At 40.1% G+C, this 23,337-nt stretch overlaps 1 protein-coding gene across 2 annotated transcripts in view; it reads right to left on the minus strand.

The window, feature by feature from the left end:
* ARFGAP3 (ARF GTPase activating protein 3) overlaps window positions 1–21,292 on the minus strand; it is a 37,177-nt gene extending 15,885 nt beyond the window's left edge. Inside the window, exons 1-9 of one of the 2 annotated variants that reach the window (XM_014058532.2) lie at window positions 21,065–21,292; window positions 16,551–16,669; window positions 13,994–14,066; window positions 11,503–11,634; window positions 9,000–9,083; window positions 6,066–6,147; window positions 5,552–5,611; window positions 4,805–4,849; window positions 2,054–2,100 (exon numbers count right to left, since the gene is read on the minus strand). In XM_014058532.2, coding sequence (XP_013914007.2) covers window positions 2,054–2,100; window positions 4,805–4,849; window positions 5,552–5,611; window positions 6,066–6,147; window positions 9,000–9,083; window positions 11,503–11,634; window positions 13,994–14,066; window positions 16,551–16,669; window positions 21,065–21,133 — 711 coding nt within the window. In that variant the 5' untranslated portion in view covers window positions 21,134–21,292. The remainder of the gene's footprint in view (window positions 1–2,053; window positions 2,101–4,804; window positions 4,850–5,551; window positions 5,612–6,065; window positions 6,148–8,999; window positions 9,084–11,502; window positions 11,635–13,993; window positions 14,067–16,550; window positions 16,670–21,064) is intronic. The other variant, XM_014058533.2, reaches the window with a different exon arrangement.
* Window positions 21,293–23,337: the final 2,045 nt, after the last annotated feature.

Consider the following 23,337-nt stretch of genomic DNA (forward strand, 5'->3'; position numbering starts at 1 on the left):
CCATTCCAGTAACATCTGGCTTCAGCATTCGTGATGCTTTGCAATTCCTAGGGCAGCCTCACTGTTCCTGATTTGTGAGCTGTAATTTGTGAGCGATGGGCCACTATTACATTTTGATTGCTGGATGAGGCAAATCTACGATTAGTAGTTGACCACAGTATTAAAAAAAAGGTTGCCAATTCTGCTTTGAAAGCAGTTAATGAACAATTCGGATGTCAAATTTGGTAAAGCAACGTTGTAAAGATGAATACAAAAAATGCATTCTAATTGCACCCGCTTGTGTGGCTAGATCAATCACATGAAATACAGTTTACCATATTTTTTGGACTATAAGATGCACCCGAGTATAAGATGCACCACGATTTTGAAGAGGTAATTTTTTAAAAAAGTTTTTGCATTCTGCAGGCCTTCCAAACCCTCTGCACGCCTCGTTTTTCACCAAAGAAAAGGGAGAGGGACTTTGGGAGGCTTGTAGAGTGTTCCGGGGAGAGGGGGGCAAAAACGAGCATAAAATGACCCATTTTTTTGCATGCAGAGGCTTTGGGAGGCTTGTAGAGTGGTCCTGGGGGTTGGAACGGGCAACAACAAGCAAAAACGCCCTGTTTTTTGCTCGTTTTTGCCTTCCCGAAACCCTCTGCACATCCATTTTTGCAAAGGGGGCGGGGTTTCAGTAGGCCAAAAATGCTGTATTCAATATTTAAGATGCACCCGGATTTTCACCCTCTTTTTGGGGGGGGGGAGGTGTGTCTTATACTACAAAAAATACAGTATTTCTAAACTACTTTTTTTTTATAGAAAAGAAGACTAGGCATGCATGGAATTAAGAAAACAGCTGATCAAATTACTACCGCTTGCTCCCGAGTCAGTCCTATATAGCATGGCAATAAGACTGGCAAATATCTCTTTAAATGGATGTCCCAAAGGTGCTTTTTTCAAGAGGCAACTGGACTTTCTGTTTTTTCTTTGAAGGCCTTGAAGCTTCTTCAACTCTGACTGGACGGTACTGGAAAGTCCAGCTGCCTCTTGAAAAAAGCACCATTGGGTCAACCATGACCTGGATGACTGAGAATCTCCATAGACATATAAATGGATGTATAACCCAGTCCAGTGACATCTGTAGCAAGCACAATGAGTCCAATGAGACCATAGGTGCATGATGCCTTCCTCATTATTTAACAACTGTTTCCCATTACCTGACTGATTTAAGTTGTTGAATATGCATTATGCCATCATCACTTGCTTTTCATAATTTGCCTCCATACTATTGTAGTGGAGGCTCTGTGGGCCAATTTAAGAGCAGTGGGTAAGAATGCCACAAGGAAGGTTCAATTCCCCGCCCCCCCCCCAATCCCTGCCTTGCTTCAACCACCATATTTTTCGGAGTATAAGATGCACCGGAGTATAAGACGCACCAAGGTTTTGAAGAGACAAATAAAAAACAAGTTTCTGCATTCTGCAGACCTCCCCAAAACGGACGGTTTTCAAAAAAAACGGGCCCATTTCTTTTTAAAGGCAGGAATAGTCTTTAGGAGGCTTGTAGAGTGCTCCGCGGGTGGGGGATGAGCAAAAAACAGCCTGTTTTTTATCAAAAAAATTACACGAATAGCCTTTAGGAGGCTTATAGAGTGCTCCTCGGGGCTGCAAAATTGACCAAAAAATGGCCCATTTTTCGCTCATTTCTGCCCTCCCCAGTCCCCAGGAGCACTCTGAAAGCTTCCTACAGGCTCTGCATGGCCATTTTGGTGGAGGGGACAAGGTTTCGGGAGGCAAAAAATGCTGTATTCAGTGTATAAAACGCACCCAGATTTTGACCCTCTTTTTGAGGGAAAAAGGTGCGTCTTATAGTCCGAAAAATATTGTAGTTAATAATAGGATGTCACTTTTTAGGAGAGGATGACCTGCATATAGGCCTAACTACTGAGGACTAATTTGATTAAATTCAGAGCTATAGAATTCTCTTTATAGTAACTTTCACAACCACATAAAAAAGAGCATGAATCTCTTGAGCAGCCCATTAAAAGAGAGTCTTGAAAATATCAGTCTAAATACTTACTCCCTTTTTTACTTGATTTGGTTTCTTCTTCATCATACAACTGAGTTCTGTAAGAAAAATACACAGCCTATGAATTATATACAAGATGAAATTATCATTAACAATGATATTTGTAAAAGTATAAAACACCAAAATTGCCCATTTAACTTACAAGAATTAGGAAAAGCAATGCAATATAATATGGAATTAGTTTTCAACATTTAAAAATAATATATAATCATCCAGAGAAAGGAATTCTAGGCACCTGCATATAAATCAATGCATTTCTAAAGTTCTGTATTTTTCAAGAAAAGAATTTAGTATAAAAGGGGAAATATGTTTCTCAAGAATGTCTATATAACAGTTTTTTTTTAGGGGAAACTAAGATGATATTTTAAATGGAATAAAATAACTGAATATTTGTATGCAAGTAAATCAATTAAGTCCCTCAACAGTTTACCAACTGACACATTAAATAAATTGCAGTTTTTCAGAATTAGAAATCTGTCCCAACAGTCTTTCCTCCAGTATGGTAAATCTCACCAACAAGTTAACTTCATAAAGCCGAGATGGAGTAATGTCATATATCTTGGAGGTGAGTATTGTTATGGGGATGCTTCAACTGATGGCAGTGCCTGGCCAGTCCTTACTGATCTCAGAAGACAAGTAGGAGTGACCTGACAACAAGAAACCCCTGAAATATGGATGAAATTGGAAATCCCCCATTTTAAATGAAAGAAAAAAAATCTAGGAGGCGGCAAGCTGAGCTGGTAGCCTTGCCAAGAAAATTACATAGATGCAGTCCTTAGGCACTGAGCTTGATTTGGAAATGTCAGTCTTTATAAGTACCGGCAATTCCTGTGCTACTAAGGTCAGAGGAATTAACTTTTGCGTTAATGTTTATGGAATTATGCAGGCCAAAATAGATACTTGTTTTTCAAAGGAAACAATGACATTAGGACTAGAATAGGGGTGTCCCACTCCCTTTTTAGCAAAGGGGGGGAGTAGCAATACATCATGTGATGACAACCAGGGGTGAAGTTCAGCAGGTTCTGACAGGTTCTGGAGAACCGGTAGCGGAAACTTTGAGTCGTTTGGAGAACCGGCAAATACCACCTTTGGCTGTCCCCAGAGTGGGGTGGGAATGGAGATTTTACAGTATCCTTCCCCCAGGAGTGGGATGGGAATGGAGATTTTGCAGTATCCTTCCCCTACCACGCCCATCAAACCACGCCCACAGAACCAGTAGTAAAAAAAATTGAATTTCACCACTGATGATAACGTATTGTCACAAGTTTGACAACCATGAACCAAACTAAAGGGTACATAGCATATTATTAGCTGATAGCTGCAGTAGTTAGAATGCAGTACTGCCGGCTGCCAGCAGTTTGGCAGTTCAATTCTCACCAGCTCAGCCTTCCATCCTTCCAAAGTCAGTAAAATGAGGACCCAGACTGTTGGGGCAATATGCTGATTCTATAAACCGCTTAGCGGGGGCTATAAAGCACTGTGAAGCAGTATATAAGTGCTATTGCTATTAATATTACAGCAAACAAAATACATATTTATTACTACCAGTTCTGCATATGTGGTTGATCGCCTTTTTAAGGCACTTGGACAGAATAAGTAGAAATGATAATAGAACGGTTAGGGTGTGTGTGTGATTAAAAACAATGGAATGCTGAACTAGTAGAATGTCACTATAGAGTAACCAGTTAATTTCATATGAGACAATGGATGGAAAAGCTAAGAGGGAGCAAAAGGCAGTTGACAAAAGTAAAAGGAATGAGAAGAAAAAGAAGAGGAGATAGTTAATACATAGAAAAAATACAACCCTTGCACAAAACCAGGTAGTGATTCTGTAAATCATGAAATTTTGTGCCTCTAAATATCAACTTAGTATAATACTGTTTTAACTGCTTATGAACAGTTCTCCAAATAAATGAAAGCCAGAACATAATACTTCCCTACATCTAAGACACAACTGTCAGGAAAACATCTGACAAAAGAGAACAACAGGAATATCAACATGGGAACCTTGACTATTTTGAGCGTTGCCAAAGTAAACTTAGAAGAAATTATGCCATTTCTCACCAAGGAAATCCACTTTTGCTACAAGATTCAACTATTAATGTTATCCACAACTACGACTGCTGACCCAGTCAATGGATCAGATTAAGAATTAGATTCTGTATGCCACTCTAAACTGCAGAAAGAAAGAAAAAATAAGAAAGCAGTGAACATGTAGTACTTTGTTCTATGAAAATAGTGAGAAAAAATTATGGCATCACTTCTAGCTCCTTCAGTGCAGGAGAAACGTGAAACCCCATGTAACAGAATAGAATAAGATTCTTTCTTGAAGTCAAAGACCAGTAACCTGAATGGCCTACAAGCAATAAACTGTTCAGAAAATGTAACAGATATCAACGCAATAAAACAGGTAACAGAGCATTCATCATCTGTTGCCAGTTCTCTGTCTTGTCACCTGCACGGAAACTAGTTTTGGATCTCCATATGAAAAACACCTCAAAGATGTAATATGTTAACTATGAGGCTACTGAATAAATCTCATTGCTCTTTAGTTACATCAAGAAAAATAGTAAAAAAAAGTAGGTTCAGAAGCAAGAGAAAATTTTAAAAGAAATTAGAAGCATGTAGATATATTTGCTGGAAGTGCTAAACACAAACTAAGTAAATTAATATAATGCTCTATTCCACAGCAGTATGTGGAAATTGAAGCAGCAAAACAGGGTAACTAAAACATCCAGTCACCTTTGTTAGGTGCGGTGCCTGAAGTATCTACCTTCTCCAAGTTGGCTAAAATAAGAGATAAAAAATATATATCACTAACTAAATAAACATATGCATTTATACAAGAATGCAGCTGCATTTGATTCTATGAGCCAATTTACCAAATCCCCCCTCACCCCCACCCCAAGAAATAGCATATGGTTCCTATGTTTGGCAGTTGCGCCATTTCAGAATGAAGGAAGAAACAATTTAAATTTCTCCATCTTGCTAGAACGTTAGCATATTTCTGATCTCCTAAAAGGAAGTGTGGTTGTATTCTGTCTGTTCATTTAAATTTTATATAGCTTAAACATGGATGCAGTATGTCAGCTGAAAAGCAAACATCAGGAATGAAGACTCAGAATACTCTAAGTGGAAAGATATTTCTGACTCAACTGCAAACATGCTAAAGAGAACATCCAGAATCGTGGCTCTATTATATGATGCTAATCATTACATCCTCAAATAAAAACAGCTACAAGTAAACCAGGAGCTATCGGAAGAAAATCGTGTTCTAAAACATGCCTCAGTAATGTATGTGTAGCAATAATGTGTAATTCTGACTCATGCCATCTTCCGAACTCTAGTAATAGTTAGCTGTTGAGGGCTAGGATAATTATTACTATGAAACTGCTGACAAGTCAACAAACACAATGTAAGATTTGTACTGTTTTGTCCATTCCGCTACATCTGTAGACATTCAGAGATATTTTCTTCTGTACTGTTTACCTAAATTAGCTTCAGGCGATACACTAAGGTAATCGACACTTGGTCCATATTCTGGATCTTCTAGAAATATAAAAACAAACAAACCAGCAAGCATATAAATGTTAAAGATTAGTACAGTTCTAAATCCTTGATCCACATACAGTCAATTCAGCTTCCTGTTTTCCCAGTCAGTCAACTTCTGTTCTTACCTATTTGAATTAAAGGCAGCCGCAGTATGCTGAAAATGTATCTTGATCTGAACTGATTACAATAGGCAAATTTAAAGTATATTTTTATCAGAACCAGTCATATTTCTAGAACTTTTCATGTGTGACAATAACTGGCATGGGTTATAAAGCAGCAAAACTCACCTAGTTTTGTGTAAGTACTTTTGTATATGTTTTTAAAAGCACTACAATTGATAAAAGCTATTTATCCAACAATCTTATAAAAACACAATCAACAGGATTTAGGGATTTTTACATATTTGCTACCTTTTGTCACACATTTTAGAAATGAAGTTGATAAACTATACCATCTTTGCTTTCTGAATTATTTTCTGAAGAATTCTGCAGTGGATTAATTTTTTCCTGTGGTGATGATTCCAGGTTACTAACCTACAAAAAAGAAAAAAGAAATAAAAAACAAGTTATTAGCAGTGTTGAAGTCCAAAGAATTAAAATTAAGCTCATCAGAATTAGTTTAGTTACAGACTAATTTTCATGTATATAAGATATTAAGATATTACACGTTAAGAAGTTCTTCTGACATCTCATTCAGAAATACAGCTGAAAAATCCTATCGGATATGAATAATGAGGAAGTTTTAGTTTGAAGTCCCAGGTAGTGAGTGTAGTAAAATATTTTACTATCAATTTGCTTGTACAAAAAATTCATTTACGAGTGGTGGGTTGCTGGAGGTTCGCAGGGGTTTGGAGAACCTCTAGATAAGATTCTGTGCAATTCGGAGAACCCCCCAAATCCCACTCCTGGTTGGCCCCGCCCACCCAGCCCCGCCCCTCCCAGGAATCGCCATGTGGCCCGTTTTGGATGAAGGTAAGTGCAGGGCCCGCGCAGAGGCTTGGGGAGGGTGAAAAAGGGCCTACTGGAAATTCAGGAAGGCTGGAAACAGGTCCACTTCCGGCCTCCGGAGCCTGGGGAGACCGTTTTCGCCCTCCCAGAGGCTCAAAGAAAGCCTCCTGCGTCCAGGGAGGGCAAAAACGTGCCCCCGCTGTGGTGCAGGAGGCGGACTAGGCCATGCCCACCATGGCCACGTCCACCCAGCAACCAGGCAGAGAACCCCTTGCTAAAATATTTGAAGCCCACCCCTGATTTAGTCTGTAAGATTTCTTCTAACCCAAATTAAATGGATTTGTATTTGATCAGAATTATATTGGTTTTAGTGAGCATGTGAAGAGAGATCGAGCAAGGGCTTGAAGGGAATTCAACGAAGACGAAACAGGACAAGGAGAGAGAGCCAGGAAGGTGGAAGGGCTGCTGACTGCTCAGCGTGTGACAGATATTGCTTGTTGCTGACTTAGTTGTGAAATAGGTTCAGGGGACAAATAAAGCAGCCAACGTTTCAATGAGCAAGATTACAGAGTGAACAAACAGGATCTTTTTTTTTGCATGAAGACAAACAGAATTTCTTTTTATGACCTGCAGAGAATGTGTCATGTTTGCTTTCCTTCCACAGACAGAATTTATACATGTTATAAATGAAGGGCCAGATGTTCTCCTGGAAGACGAGTTAAGGCACCCTGAGGCAAAGCGGTTCGTCTTCTATTTTATCAGGGGAAATGAGGAACTCTTGAATCAGATATAGGAAGCCCTTGAAGAGGGGAAAATGGCATCAAGGAACTTCCCAGGACAAAGAAGGCAGTAAAAAAAAAAAAAAGAACGCAGAAGAGGAGGAATATGGTGTGTATGGGTGTGTGTGTCTGTATGAGTCTATGTGTATATATGGATTAGAGAACAAACAAAAGTATACAATATCCTCAAGAGAGTAAAATAATGGAAATGGAAATGGGCTGGTCACATACAAGAACTGATGGCAGGTGGACCAAAGCAGTCACAGAACAGATCACACTTGATAAAAAAGTGTCCACAAAAGAGATTTAAAACAAGATGGATCAACGGCATCGGCAAGTATTGTGGGCCCAATTGGCATGATGGGGATGAAGAGGAGGATAATGAGGATGAGGATGATAAAGATGATAGGCATTTAGAAAATAACTTCTTGGATTTAGTACGGATTTGTCAAAAATAAATTTGGCCAGCAAATATCATATGACGATGGGATTGTGATGGATCTAGCATATTTTGATTTCAGCGATCCGATAAATTCCCCATTAGGTTCTACCAGAGAAGCTGACATGTAAATTAGAACATGACTATCTCTAGATGAAAACGAGATGACTGAACAACTGTAACCAATGGATTAAGCTGGAAGGCATTGGGCTGCTTATCACAGGACTTTGTTCTAGGCCAGAGATAGGACACTATGGCTGGCTCATGAATAGTGGGAGTTGAAGTCCACAAGTCATAAAAGGGCCATCATTCCCCACCCCTCTTCTAGCCTTTGTGCTACTCAACACAAGATTTCAGGAGGGTCTGGAAATCAGCATAAAGAATTTTAGCACGGTCTATGTCACTTCAATAGGAAAAATCAAAGGGAGAAGCGTAGGATGAGAAGCAGTACTTACTGTTCCTTTTTATTCAACATTGATCAGAATGTAGCTAGATCAGTGATGGCTAACTTTTTTGTTGTCGCGTGCCAAAAGCACATGCATGCATACGGAAGCACGCCCCCCGCACCCTTAATGCAATGAGTGTGCAACCCCCCCTGCCTCCCTGTGCATGCGTGATCCCCCCGTGCTCCCTGCAGCCTCCTGGGAGCAAAAACAGGCTGCGAGGAAGGTGCGCCGTATCCCCCACCCCCGTGCATGCACGCACAACCCCCCTGTGCATGCACACACATCTCCAGCATGCGTCGTCCCTCGCGCATGCGTGACAGAGCCCTAAAATCAGCTGGCCAGTGCAAGGCGCACACATGGTGGAGCTGAACTGGAGTGACAGCTCCTGTGCCCACAGAAAGGGCTCTGGATGCCACCCGTGGCACGCATACCAAAACCCGTCCAAGATGACTGAGAGGCTAAAAAGAAGGACATAAGAAGAACTGCTCGAGACATTGATTTACTTAACTTGGAGAAGACTTTGGGGAGACCTGATCAACTTTCAGCAGTTTACTGTGACATACGGGAATGTGACAGGGGTGAACCAATATTTTGGTTGCCGCTGAGACATCTCTAATGATGTCCACGCTACCTTACCTCCCATTGTTCACATATAGATACAATTCCATGAACTGTGAGCCGCCCTGAGTCCCCTCAGGGAAAAGGGCGGCATACAAATAAAGTAAATTGAATTGAAAAAAAAAAGAAAAGAAAAACTTTTCAGTTATTCTATACCCGAGTAGAGACGTGAGAGGCAAAGAAGTCTTCTTCTTTCTCTTGAGGTGATAAAGGAGGGGCTCCGGAGCCATCTATCCATAACTAAAATCCACAATAACATAAACATAAGTGAGACATTTGTCAGGATTCTTTGCTTTTCTGTTTGTTTAAAGTGCTTGCGCTACCTTTTTCTTCTGTTTCCTAACGTAGAAAAACTCTTCAACCGGTTTTTCTGAAAACCATTACACAATACTGGACAAATTGGCTGTGAAAAAGATGAAATTGCGGATGCTTGTAATTATAAAGCTTTTGGGATCATATTCAGAAAGGGTGTTCTGGAGTGTATCCATTACAGCAGTGTTTCTCAACCTTGGCGACTTTAAGTCCTGTGGACTTCAACTCCCAGAATCCCCCAGCCAGCACAGCTGGCTGGGGAATTCTGGGAATTGAAGTCCACAGGACTTAAAGTCGCCAAGGTTGAGAAACACTGCATTACAGGAAATCCTTGACTTACAACCATCCATTTAAGGATTGTTCAAAGTTACAGCAGCGGAAAAAAAGTGACATGGCTATTTTTCCCACATATGACTGTTGCAGCATCCCTGTGGCCATGTGATCAAAATTTGGACGCCTTGCAACTGACATGTATTTATGATGGTTGCAATGTCCTGGTTCATGTGACAAGACAAGCACAGTCAATGGGACAGTCAGACGCACTTAACAACTGTTTTCCTAACTTAACAACTGCAGTGATTCACTTAACAACTGTGGCAAGAAAGGCTGTAAAATGGGGCAAAACCAGGGGTGGGCTGCGGGGGATTCAAAGGGGTTCAGGAGAGCCTCTAGCTAAGATTCTGTGCAGTTCGGAGAACACCCAAATCCCACTCCTGGCTGGCCCCACCCACCCCACCCAGGATTCTCCATGAGGCCCATTTCGGATGCAGGTAAGTGCAGGGTATGCACAGAGGCTCAGGGAGGGCGAAAAATGGGCCTACTGGAAGTTTGGGAAGGCCAGAAATGGGCCCGTCTCCAGCCTCCAGACGTCCTGGGGGGGCCGTTTTCGCCCTCCCAGAGGCTGGAGGAAAGCTTCCTGACCCCGGGGAGGGCAACCCCCCCCCTCCCGTGGTGCAGGAGGCCGACAAAGCCTCCTGAATTGAAAATATTGGGGGCGGGGGAATCCTACTCTATTAAGCTAAGTAACATAGTAGCAGTGTTACACATAAGAATTTGGACATATAAGTGATGAGATGAATTTAAAGTTTGTCATTTCCTATTTAAATAACTTTACCCAAGCATAGCTTCACATTTCTAATTAGTAAGACTGAATGCCAACATTTCTGAACCTTTGCATTCCACATTAAAAATTTGTATAATTTAGGCAAAAGAGTATAATTTCTTATTTCACTCTTCTAATTTTATTGCTGTTTTGGATAATTAGTTTTTTCTGATAAAAATTAGAATTGGCCATCATCCCAGTATTACTGAACCACTCAGGTTTCACTTGGCTTAAAGCTAAACTTCCTGAAACCAGTGACAGTCAATTTACCTTCCATTGCTTTCTAAAATGTCTATTAATTTATCTTGGTTCTATGCATACTACAATTTTTATGAGTTATGCTTTGTGTATTTTCTATCCTTTGATATAACTGCAAGAGATGCTTAGAGCAGCTAGAGTGCAGCTATCTTGAAAATCAAAGAAACAAATGAATAAGAAGCCACAACTATCTTATTCATTTATTTTCCTGGTTTTCAAGATTGTGACGGCATATGTGGCAATTACATCAAAGAATAGAAAATACATGAAATGTAACTCATAATATGCACAGAACCCTGATAAATCCATTAATTAGGTTTGGGAAGGCCAGAAATGGGCCCATCTCCAGCCTCCAGACGGCCATTTTCGCCCTCCCAGAGGCTGGAGGAAAGCTTCCTGACACCGGGGAGGGCAAACACCACCTTCCATGGTGCAGGAGGCTGACAAGGCCACGTTCGCCATGGCCATGCCCACCCAGCAACCAGGTAGAGAACCCCTCGCTAAAATTTTTGAAGCCAACTCCTGGGCAAAACTCATTTAACTATCTTGCTTAGTAACAGATATTTGGGGCTTAATTGTGGTTGTATATCAAGAGCTATCTGTATGGTTCTTTAAAGCAGATGGACTTCTGCCCAGGTTCTCAGCCCCAGCAATTAGGCTCAATCATTTCAGTCAAACACAACCGTTTTTGCAATTAATTAATTGTAGGGATCCAACCAGTGGTATGAACACTGCCGTACAACAAGAACAGCATGGTGTATTTTATCTTTGCATATGAACTGGTTATAATAAGCAGAAAAGCAAAGCTTAAAGACAATAGTATTGATATTAAAAATACAATATTGCTTTCTCTTTTCAAATAACCTGCAACATTTTGACATATATGAATACCATGATGCCAATACCATATCATGTTAGCTTTTTAAACATTCAGGTGACCGAACAAGACAAAATCAGTAAGCACTGTAAAATATGTGCTTGACTTACATCTGTGCCATATTTCCGTGTTGCCTGAGCTGCAAGAACTCTAATCTTGTCCCGGTAGAGCTGTGCAGTACGACTGCCATACTTGGCATTGGTGTCATTTGTGGCGCAACCATGCTGATGAAAGAATGCAGACTAAAAAGAAAAACATCGAGAAGATGCGCTTTAAAAAAAATATTTTAAAATCCTCTTGATTATATACAAAATAAATATGGGACTAAGAAATTCCAGATAGCCTATGCTTAAGATCAGGAATGATTTAAACTGTTTAAAGTTGGCTTAGCAAGGAGGAGCTAAGTTCAATGTAAAGATGTTATTAATTTTTTATTTTTTTTAATCAATATATTTTAGACTGTGTTTGTTAAAAATCTATACCGTGTACGGGTTCTGGGAAGTCGGAGGGGTAGGTTATGGGGGGTCGGGGGGTCGGGTGGGGGGGGGAGGGGATATATACCAGGTTAGACAAGATGTGTTAGATTTCAATGTAATTTGACTCCACATGTATACTGTTTTTTTTCTCTCTTTCTTTTTACTTTTTCTTTAAAAATAGGATAGGCCAAGTATATTGACATGTAGCGGAAATACACCAAGGAGAGGAGGAGTTGGAAAGAAGAAAGGGGGGTAGAGAAGGATAGGAGAGAGGGTGGGGGGGGAAGATGAGAAGGATGGGGGGGAGTGGATTGTGGGAGAGAGGAATGGTAGAGGGGGAGGGGAAGTAGAGTAGAGGGGGATGTTGGAGGGAAGATAGAAAGTTGGAGGGTGGTGGAAGAAAGAGGTGTATGGAGAGCGGAAGAGTTACATTGGGTTTCTATTTTCTGGGGCACTATTGACAAGCGGAACTGATGTAATTATTGTTTAATGCAGTATGGTGTTGGTTATGTATAGTATACATGTGAGTGTGCGTTATGAAAATGAAAATGGAAATAAAAAAATATTGTCTAAATATATATTATGATTAAAAAAATTATTTTAAAATCCTCAATGTCATCGCTGACTAGTTCATTTTTTCAGAAGGTTGAAGAATACATAACAGCAGAGTTGGGAGGGACCTTGGAGGTCTTTTGGTCCAACCCCCCCCCCTTCCCCGCTCCTTCTCACAGTTTTTGCACCAGGTACCACCTATGCTATACCTGTGCATTTGGTTTTTCTTGCCTAAGTACAAGTCTTTCTTTTCTCAGCACTGAATTGCTGTTTGTTGGATAGGGTCCAGTGTTCAAGTCTGTCAAGATCCTTTTGGGTCTGGAGCCTGTCTTCTAAAGTTTTGGCTACTCCCCCCTCAGCTTGGTGTCATCTGCAAACTTGATGCATTCCAATTTTCTCCCTTCATCTCAACCATTTATGAAGATATTGAAGAGTAGTGGGCCTAAGAAAAGAACTCTTACTGCATCCTTCCATCCATGTCAATGTAGTTCCATTGAGGACTACACCTCCAGCTGGTGGTGATGCTGTCGATACCAGGAGTCTCCAACCTTGGCAATTTTAAGACTTGTGGACTTCAACTCCCAGAGTTCCTCAGCCAAAGCTGCCATGTTCACTATCCATACTTCTTTGTTTTTCTTATAGACAATGATTAAGTTTGGTGTTTATTCACTTTCTTTGGCTGTTGCTACACACTGGGGGCTGATATTCAAGTGACCATCCACTAGCATTCCAAGGTTCCTCTCACAGTTGCTGCTTTTGAGCCAAGTTTTGCCTAATCTGTACTTGTACCTTTGGTTTTTCCTGCCTCGGTGTAAAACCTTGCTTTTCTTAACTGTCTTACAACAGTAGTTCTAATTGCAATTGTTAGGTGAACGCTGCATGGTTGTTAAGAGGTGACATCATATGATTGCCATTTGTGATCTGCCAGCTTGCCGGCTGACTTTGCTTATTTATCGAAAGCCAGTAGTGAAGGTTGCAAATGGCAATTAGGTAACCCTAGGGTTGTAATTGCCGGCCTGATTGCCAAGGTCCCAAATTGCAACAATGGGACAGCAGGGATGCTGTGATAACTGCAGCTGTTACGTGTCTTCATTCACCACCATCGAAATTTCAGTTGCTGAATGAATGATTGTTTGCCATCAAAGCTTATTCCATAATAGAATTGTGTGCATCAAGAGAATTGATGATGTGCCATGAAGTGGAGATCGACTCTTAATGACCAAACAGATGGACCTTTTCCAGGATGATCTGGCCTCTTTTAGCTCTCCCAATAGTGCACAGATTCCCGCTGTGAGATTGAATCCATCCATTTTGCTGCTAGAATAAGGCTGAGCCTGAGGGCGGGGTCAAATGCATCATAGGTTTGGAGTCCCCCTCCTTCCCCTTGGCAGAAGCTGGGACAAGTAACGGGAGCTCACTCCATTACGCTAGGGATTTGAGCCACCAAACTGCTGAGGCTTTCTGATTGACAAGCTCAGCCTCTTAGCCACTGAACCACCGTGACCCTTAAATCAGTTAATTACTGATTCCTAGAAATCAGGGGAAAAAAACAAGCAAGTTTTAATGTACTTACAGCATTTGCATTTCCTCCAACTTGCATGCATCTCAACTGAAACCATGACCAGTTTGAGTCTAATTCTGTGGATCTAAAACCAAAAAAATAGAAGTAATTTCTGAAGAACCATTCAATACCAATAGCAGGCTTATATACCTCTTCATCGTGTTTTATAGCCTTCTCTAAACAATTTACAGAGTCAGTATATTGTCCCCCCCACAAACAATCTGGGTCCTCCTTTTACCGATTTCAAAAGGATGGAAGGCTGAGTTAACTTTGAGCTGGTGAGACTTGAACTGTCGAACTGCTGACAGTCGGCAGTCAGCAGAATTATCCTACAATACTGCATTCTAACCACTGCGTCACCATGGCTCTTTTTTAAAAACGACAACAAAGCAGCGTGTCTTTTGAAGCAACAAGAAGGCTTGGGGGCATGTTAAAAATAAAACAAAAGCCAAAGACGATACAGACCCATTGAAAAAACAAGGTAGTTACTCTTCATCCTAAAAGGAACCTATGTGGAATGTCTTAAAATCAACATTTTAGCAATGTTTTGGATGAGCAGGTTATGAAGGAAGGATGATAGAAAATTAGGAAAGGCAAATTGCTTAGATGAATATAATGAAATATGGTTATTCTTTATTGAAACCATTGTAGAGATGCAATGTAGATGTTTGAAAACCACCCAGAGACACTTAGGCGAGATGGGTGATGTAAAAATTTAATTAAAAAAACAAACAAACAAATAAATAAAATAGAACTATATATACACATACACACAAGGAAAATTTATATCATTATTTTGTTCTCCTTTTTTCTATCATTTTTCCTTATTCCGTTTAGTTAAAAAGCCACGAAACAAGATCGAAGAAGGTGTTGAGTGGCTTGAAGTATGGAGTGAAAGGAGTAGAATGGAATTTGACATAGAGAATATAAAGTTCAATATCTTTGATAGGAAAAATGTATCATATTTTTGGAGTATAAGACTCACTGGAGTATAAGACGCACCAAGATTTTGAAGAGGTAAATTTTAAAAAAAGTTTTTGCACTCTGCAGGCCTCCCAAACCTCTGCACGCCTTATTTTTTGTGAAAAATGGGGCATGCAGAGAGTTTGAGAGGCCTGCAAAATACTCCCTGGGGTTGGGAGGGGGGATGATTTAAAAACAGCCCATTTTTGGCTCATTTTTTGCCCTCCCCAGCCCCCAGGAGCACTTTGCAGGCCTCCCAAAGCCTCTGCATGCAGGGACGGGGTTTCGGGAGGCCAAAAATGCTGTATTCAATGTATAAGACACACCCAGATTTTCTCCCTCTTTTGGGGGGAAAAAGGTGCGTCTTATACTCCAAAAAATACAGTAAGCGCTGGGTATCCTTGTCAACACAAAGTTAACATTAATTCAGTGTAGTGTGATGCTGTCTTGGCATGTATTATCAAAAATATAAGTTCATATCATAGAAAAAAATGGTTCCAATCCATTTTGCTTTGGTCAGATTTTACAGTTACAGATTAGAACAAGTTCAGAAGCAGATTTCCCAGATGGTGAACAGCCTGGAAATCAAGCTCTATATGGAATGGTTAAGGATTTGAGAAGAAAGTTATGATAGTCTTTTTTATTATCCCAGATGTAATACAAGAAGCAGATTTTTTTCACCACAATTTAATTAATTAAACAGAACCGAGGAGAGCAACAGGTTGATAATCTCTTTCATACTTTACATTGAAAAGGTTTATAAGGAATTAAGCATCTCCTTCTGAATGTTTGCTGCATGGTTTTTGAAAATACTGCGAATGGGACAAGAAGAGCCGGGAAAGAGATAAATATGCAAAAAGCATTATTGGCATATGAAACAAATGAAATAATATTCAACTTGACGGAGAGCCAATGAATTACTGAAAATATTTTAAAAGCTAAATAGTCAATTGCAGAACAATCTCCCAATCAGTATGTGAGTATTCAACTTTACAAGAGTTGGATTGTCAAACAAAAATAGCCAATCTTGGGTAAAGCTACTGCTACATTTGGTACATAAACTTCACCCATTTTAGTTGGAAACGACGAGTATAGGATTGTTCTTTATCAGATCTGCAAAACAATACTCACAGTAAAGTTGACGATATTTTAATTTATGGAGAGAACTGCAACTTACTATTCAAAGGAGTTAAAGCATAAAGTCCCAAGACATAATAGAAGAGCTGCAATTGATATTTGATACTAGTACAGCTAGCAAATCATGCAAACACTTTAAAAACAAACAAAAGATATGGGAAACATATATGCCAGAGTGACAAAAATCAGCGTAAATATTAACCAAAGCTTAGCTTGTAAATGAAATTTTCATCTGATACTCTATATTTTGAAATTCATGTAAGATACACCTTAATGAAAGGTGTGCCAGACTATTTCTATTTATTTTATATCGGTGCACCATAAAGACAGCCAACAGAAACAAGAGTGTTTCGAACCAAGAAGCATCTTTTCTACAAGATGAAGAAATATATATGTACATATAGACACAAAAACTGAGGAAAATATCCCCTATGAATGAACCGCATGCATTGCTAAAGGAATTGCTTACCGAACGAAACTCAAGTGAACGCCAAGCGAGCGATGAGTCCCAGAGCAGTCAATACAGAGGAAAACTCCATATGTTATGCTTGCCCAGCTTGGATTTTTTGCTCCACAGTCAAAACATAACTAGAAAACAGTCACAATTTAATTGTTATTACGCAGCATACTTTTGTCTCCTAAACAAGTATGATCTGCTGATTAAACCTACCTGCAAGTTTCTGTGGCACAATGGGGTAAGGGAAGTAACAGAAATACTAAAATCTGACATCCAATATATTGATATTTAAAATCTGACATTTAAAATATTTTTAACTTAACCAAACATATACAGGTAGCTCTTGTTTAATGATTGCCTTGTTTAGTGACCATTTGAAGCTATGATAGTGATAAAAAAAAACATTAAGACCAATCTTCAAATTTGCAACCTTCTGTGAAAGTCTGCAAAGCAAAGGAAAGCTGAAATCAGGTGTTAAGCACAGTCACAGTTTCAATTAATGAAACAAAGCCTTCAAATACAATTCAAGTGGCATGTATATTTCTGTTGTTGCACCTCTTGGAAATTCCTAAGGGGTGCACAGATAGATGAATGGATGGATGGATACAGACATAAATATTTGCAAATCAATAAATACAATAAGAAACTTATCATATCCATATGTTGTCTGCAAGAGAGAGAATTCTAAAATATTCAAACAATGGCTTGAAATTACAGGGAAGGCAATAAGTTAATTAACCACCCTGATTAACTGCAAAATTTCTCCAATAAATTATGTATCTCTCTGATAATTAGGCTGTAGGCCAGAAAAAATGAAAAGTATACCCAAAATTATTTGTTTTGCTAACAAAGTTAGTTCCTGCTAACTTATAATGGATATAATGACTATAGTAGTACAGGTAGTCCTCGATTTACGATCATAATCGAGCCCAAAATTTCTGTTGCTAAGTGAAACATCTGTTAAGTGAATTTTGCCCATTTTACGACCTTTCTGGCCACAGTTAAGTGAATCACTGCAATTATTAAATTAAACATGGTTGTTAAGTGAATCTGGCTTCCCCATTGACTTTGCTTGTCAGAAGGTCACAAAAGTGGAATCACAGAACCCCAGGACACTGCAGCTGTCATAAATAATCAGTTGCTAAGTGCCTGAATTTTTATCACATGCCTATGGGGCTGCTGCAATAGTCTTAAGTATGAAAAACAGTCATAAGTCATTTTTTTTCAGTGCTGTTGTAACGTTGAACAGTCACTAAATGAACTGTGGTAAATCGAGGACTACCTGAACATACGCAAAGGAGATTATGATTTGGTAAAACAACATATTGACTTAGATATACTGCTGCATCACGCTAGCTGTTCTTACTGTCCAACAACTGCATATGAACATGTGTTTCAGCCAACATTAAAATGGCACAAATAGGAAGACTTTACAGACCTTGGATTACTTCCAAAAGCAAAGCAGGATAAGCCTGATTAAATCCTGGACACAAGACCATCACAGATCTCAAGGCTGTAAGCTAATGGGGAGTTAGAATAATTCTTGAAATAGTCAGTGCCCGATCATTTTTGTACTGTGGCCCAGATAACTACATGTAATAGATCCACTAGGAACTGTGTTTGATTTTAAGAAGATACTACTTTTATATAAGATACTATTTAAAGAACCTAATCAAAGTATCTCCCATAAAATAAGCATGTTTTCCTATTTCTTAGCTCTTCATAGGCAGCTAATTGATCACTGTGAACTTAGAAGACAAAAACATCTCAGAGGTTTTTGATTTGATCCTGCATACTTCACCAGTCTTCAAGATAACTTGCTGGCATTTCTTTGAGAGCAACAATGAACATATGAAACCCAAATATTCCCTTTTACTGTAGCCCCCACACCTTTTCCGAAACCAACTTGGTCTCAGAATCTAATGTATCCACGTTATGGACACAAATAATTGCACTGAAATTCTTAATGCTTAATTAAGAACTCATTCAACTAAATAAATTGGCTTGCTCTGATCGATGCTGCCCTTTATTTCTTCATCTTAAAGATGGCATTATATTCATGTAAACTTATTTCATATACACCATTAAGTTCCTTGCTTAATTATTGGAAAAAAATTCTGAAACACTCAAAATGAGCGTGTTGCTTTAAAGTTATTTTCACAGAATGCAAGGGGATAGAATTACTTGATACTTTATTAATGTAATAAAATAATTTCGGTCTAAATATTCAAAAGCAAACAAATACCTTAAGATAAACTGGCATTTTGCAATGCAATTGAAGCTTGCATTGCAAAAACAATTGTTTCTTTTGACACACATGGACATTTTCAGTTAACTCATCAATTTCTAGCTTAACATTAAAGACTGCATTCCACACAGTGATGTAAACATATGCTACTGGGATCGAAAAAGGGAACTTTGAACTTGGATTCCAGCACAGAGGAAGTGAACATTAATGTTATTTTAAAATGATATGGCTAGTAAAGATTTAAATATGCCATAGAAAATATTCTCACAAAGTACCAACAATAAAAAAATATTTTGGCCTTGGATTAACATTATTATATCTTCAAGCCAGGGAAAGATCAGGAAAAACAGCATGTTATCATGAGTAAATAATTACATTAAGTGATTGCTTGCAAATGAACACTGGCTAGAATGTGAGACTGTCAAATGATATAGCAACATCCCACAATATACACTGGGGTCAGGAATTAATAGGATTGGAGTTTAGGTGCAACACTTCTGAGTGAAAAAACAATACATCTATGGCAGGAAGTCTCTGGTGTTTGCTTTTTTACTATTATTCAATATTGAAAGTGTGTAATCTATTCTGGAAAGTGCATAAGATTTAGTAACTTTGGGAAAACCACTATGACACAATAGTCGAGTCTTCTTCTAGAAGTAGCCATACAGATTCAAATCCATTCTCTTGCACAAGCTGGCTGACTTGGGCCAGTTTGCTACTGTGATTTTATTGCAATATTTTCTTCACACAGCTGAGTAAAATTTCACTTTAGATGCAGCTGAAATAACAGGCATGATCCAAGTCTCAGCATTATTATTATACAACGTGCTTTTTTCTCTTGGAGGACCTGAGTGGGGATGGCACCAGTATCTTCATGCCACCACCCTGCAAGGTGCAGAGACTGGCTGTAAAGTCTTCCACCTGAACGGGGTCTTGACCTTGCCTCTCCCAAGTTCAACACCCAAACTTGTACCTTTATTAGCAGAAAAGCAATCTAATGATATTGAAGGCTTTGTGGATACATACCCATCTAGTCTAGTCTAGAGAATAGAATAGAGAATAGAATAGAGAATAGAATAGAGAAGAATAGAATTCTTTATTGGCCAAGTGTGATTGGACACACAAGGAATTTGTCTTTAGTGCATGCAGTGTACATAAAGAAAGTAGAATACATTCATCAAGAAGCATAAGAAACAACACTTAGTGATAGTCATAGGTTGCTAACAAGTAATCAACTAATATTAGGGAACAAAAAAAACAATAAAAATTGTAAAGATACAAGCAACGTGGTTACAGTCGTAAGTGGGAAGAGATAGGTACTAGGAAGGATGAGAAGAATAACAGTAATACAGTCTTGTAAATATTTTGACAGTGTTGAGGGAATTATTTGTTTAGCAGAGTGATGGCATTCGGGGAAAAACTGTCCTTGTGTCTAGTTGTTCTGGTGCGCAGTGCCCTATAGCGTCATTTTGAGGGCAGAAGTTGAAACAATTGATGTCCAGGATGTGAGGAGTCTGTAGATATTTTCACAGCCCTCTTTTTGACTAGTGCAGTTTACAGGTCCTCAATGGAAGGCAGGTTGGTAGCAAATCGATTGTTTATTGCTTATTGTACCCTATGACTATCACTAAGTGTTTTTTTTATTCTTGATGAATGTATTTTATTCTCCTTATGTACACTAAGAGCATCTGCACCAAAGACAAATTCCTTGTATGTCCAACCACACTTGGCCAATAAAGAATTCTATTCTATTCTCTATATTCTATTATATTCTATTCTGTGTTCTATTCTATATTCTATTTTATTCTATATTCTATTGTATTCTATATTCTGTTCTATTATATTGTATTCAATATTCTATTCTATTTTCTATTGTATTCTAAATGATAGTGCTAGAGAAATGCTTAGCCCCAATGCTTCCCCAGACAGTTCATTTTTCCCCGATTTCCAAGTCTATGATTTCCTACAGCCCCATCCAAATATGAATTCTATTTATAAACTCCCTCCCCGCCCCCCATAAAGCAGTAAATCCTGTAAAATGGATGAACCCATCCAGGTAATGAATGATCCCTCTGGGAACAAGCTGCCTTCTTCGGGGATGTCGTTCAGCAATCTCCCCACCTTCAGGGTTTCCTGAGGGTCTCCTTCCCCACCCCAAACCTCAGGATAAACACGCTCGGGCTTCCCGGCTCCCCCACACGCAACTCCCACTCGCTCCGCCTCTCGCCGCCTTGCAACGTGTCACTCGGAAGCCCGACGCTTCGTTTCCTCTGCCTACCTTGTTCGTGGCGACGGCGCGGAGCCGCTTGAAGACAGTCGCCAAATCGTGCTTGCTAGGTTCGCACATCCCTCCGCGGAGCCCCTATTTTGGGGGGGACTCGCTGCCGTTTCAAACGATGCCGCCTGCTCCTCCTTCTGCCGTTGCTGCTTTCGCCGCTGCTGCCAGACCGGCGGAAACAGGAGACGGTGACGCAGGCGCGTTGAAGCAACCAGGAACGAAGCCGCTTTCGTCCCACTACGCCCGCGTCCCGCCCACCAAGGGGCGGGGCCCCGGCGCGCTCTGCCCCCGCCCCCCCCAATGTCGCGGAGAAAAGCGACCTAGAGAGCCCAGGCGTGCGCGACGGGTCCCTGCCGCTGATTTGTCCGCCGCGGATTGGAGGGCGTCCCTCGGACGACCCCGCCCACCCTTCTTTCCCTCTCCTTCTCCTCCCACGTGATACAGAAGGCGTCCCGTTGCTAGGAGAGCTTGGAGAACGGAGGGCCGGAGGCCTCGCGGATGACGTCATCTGGGCTGGCCTTCATTCGGTGGGCGGGGCCTAAGAGCATTGAAAGACGTCAGAGGAGAGTTCGGCTTGTCTTGTCTTAGCTTGAACGTTGACAGCTGGATGGATCGATTTAGGGTGGGGAAGACCGGCAGAATAGCTCCCGGGGCAGTAGAGAATTTCGACAAAATCCGGAAAGAGGGGAAAGCCGGTTGTTCCCAGGCGAAGGATGCGTTCAACGGTCGAATTCGGCTTGGGAAGGGGCTTCCGTTCACCCCTTCGAGTACTTTCTCCCCCTTCTCTGCCGAGAATGCCAGCAGACAGCTGGAGGGGCTCCTGGATTACCTGGAAAATCCTCTGCCCTGAAAGGAAAACGGGGGTTTGATCTTTTGCGGGGGTTGGAACTTAAGATTGAGTGGGTACAGGTAGTCCTCGAGGTACAACGGTTTGCTTAGTGACTAAAGTTACAACGGCACTGAAAAAAAGGGACTTGGGATCATGGTTCACACTTATGACCGTTGCAGCATTCCACATGATTTGCATGCGGATGCTTGACAACTGAGAGGTTTATGATAGTTGCAGTGTCCTGGGATCATGTGATCCCCTTTTACGACCTTCTGACAAACAACGTCAATGGGGGAGCCAGATTCACTTAACATCCGTGTTGCCCATTTAACAACGGCAGGGATGCACTTAACAAATGTGGCCAGAAGAGATCTTAAAATGGGACAAAACTCGCTTAACAAATTGCTCACTTAGCAACAGAAATTATGGTCTTAAATTGAGGACTGCTTGTACTGTTTATGTTGTCATAGGCTGGATGAAGACAATAGCAAATGACTTCTTGATTGTTGTCAAGATTGTTCTTGAAATCCACAGGAGTTAAGCTTCCTATTGTTAACTAAAACGAAGAAACTGTTTGTAAACAATGTTTTAATTACTGCTCTTCTGAGCAGAATAGAAGTCAAATCATGCAATGATAAAATGAACAATGATCTTGGGTTTCAACAAACATGCATTATTTATTTAGTTGTTTATATTTAGAGGCTGCCAATCTCCCTCATAGAATGACTTTCTATCCCATCTTTATTATTTTTATGCATAGCTCAAGGCTTGATTTTTGCCAGTGAGTTGTAGAAGAATATACTTTTTTTTATTTTAAAGTAAGTAAACAGCCACCAGCTTCAGTTATTCTTTAGAGGATAACTAACTTTGCTCTTGTTTAATGAAGTACAAACAAGCAACATACAATAAAGCTTTCCCTAGAGGCTTTCTGATAAAACAAGAAACTTTTCTTTTTTTAAAAAACCATTATTAGCTAAGAATAGAGATAAATATTTCTGTAGAAGGACTAGGGGAGGTATGATAGCAGTGTCCCAATATTTGAGGGGCTGTCAGAAGGACAGGCGAGTCAAACTATTTTCCAAAGCACCAGAAGGCAAAACAAGAACCAATGGATGGAAACTAATCAAGGAGAGAAGCAACCAAGAACTGAGGCAAAATTTCCTAACAGTGAGAACAATCAACCAGCTGGAATGCCTTATCTTCATAAGTTCTATGTGCTGCATCACTGGAGGCTTTCAAGAAGAGGCTGGACAGCCATTTGTCTGAAATGGTATAGACTCTCCTGCTTGTGCAGGGAGTTGGGCTAGATGACCTCCAAGGTTAGACATGGTATAGCAACTATATTACTTATTCTAATGGATGGATTTATTTGGGCTCATGACTTTTGTTGCAATCTGGATGAGGGGACTGCCCCCCCCCCCAATGTACACCTGGTCGTTTCAGG

This window comes from Thamnophis sirtalis, unplaced genomic scaffold, assembly GCF_051295495.1.
Source record: "Thamnophis sirtalis isolate CommonGarterSnake01/CBP01778 unplaced genomic scaffold, rThaSir2_p1.2 scaffold_9, whole genome shotgun sequence".
Lineage (NCBI taxonomy): Eukaryota > Metazoa > Chordata > Lepidosauria > Squamata > Natricidae > Thamnophis > Thamnophis sirtalis.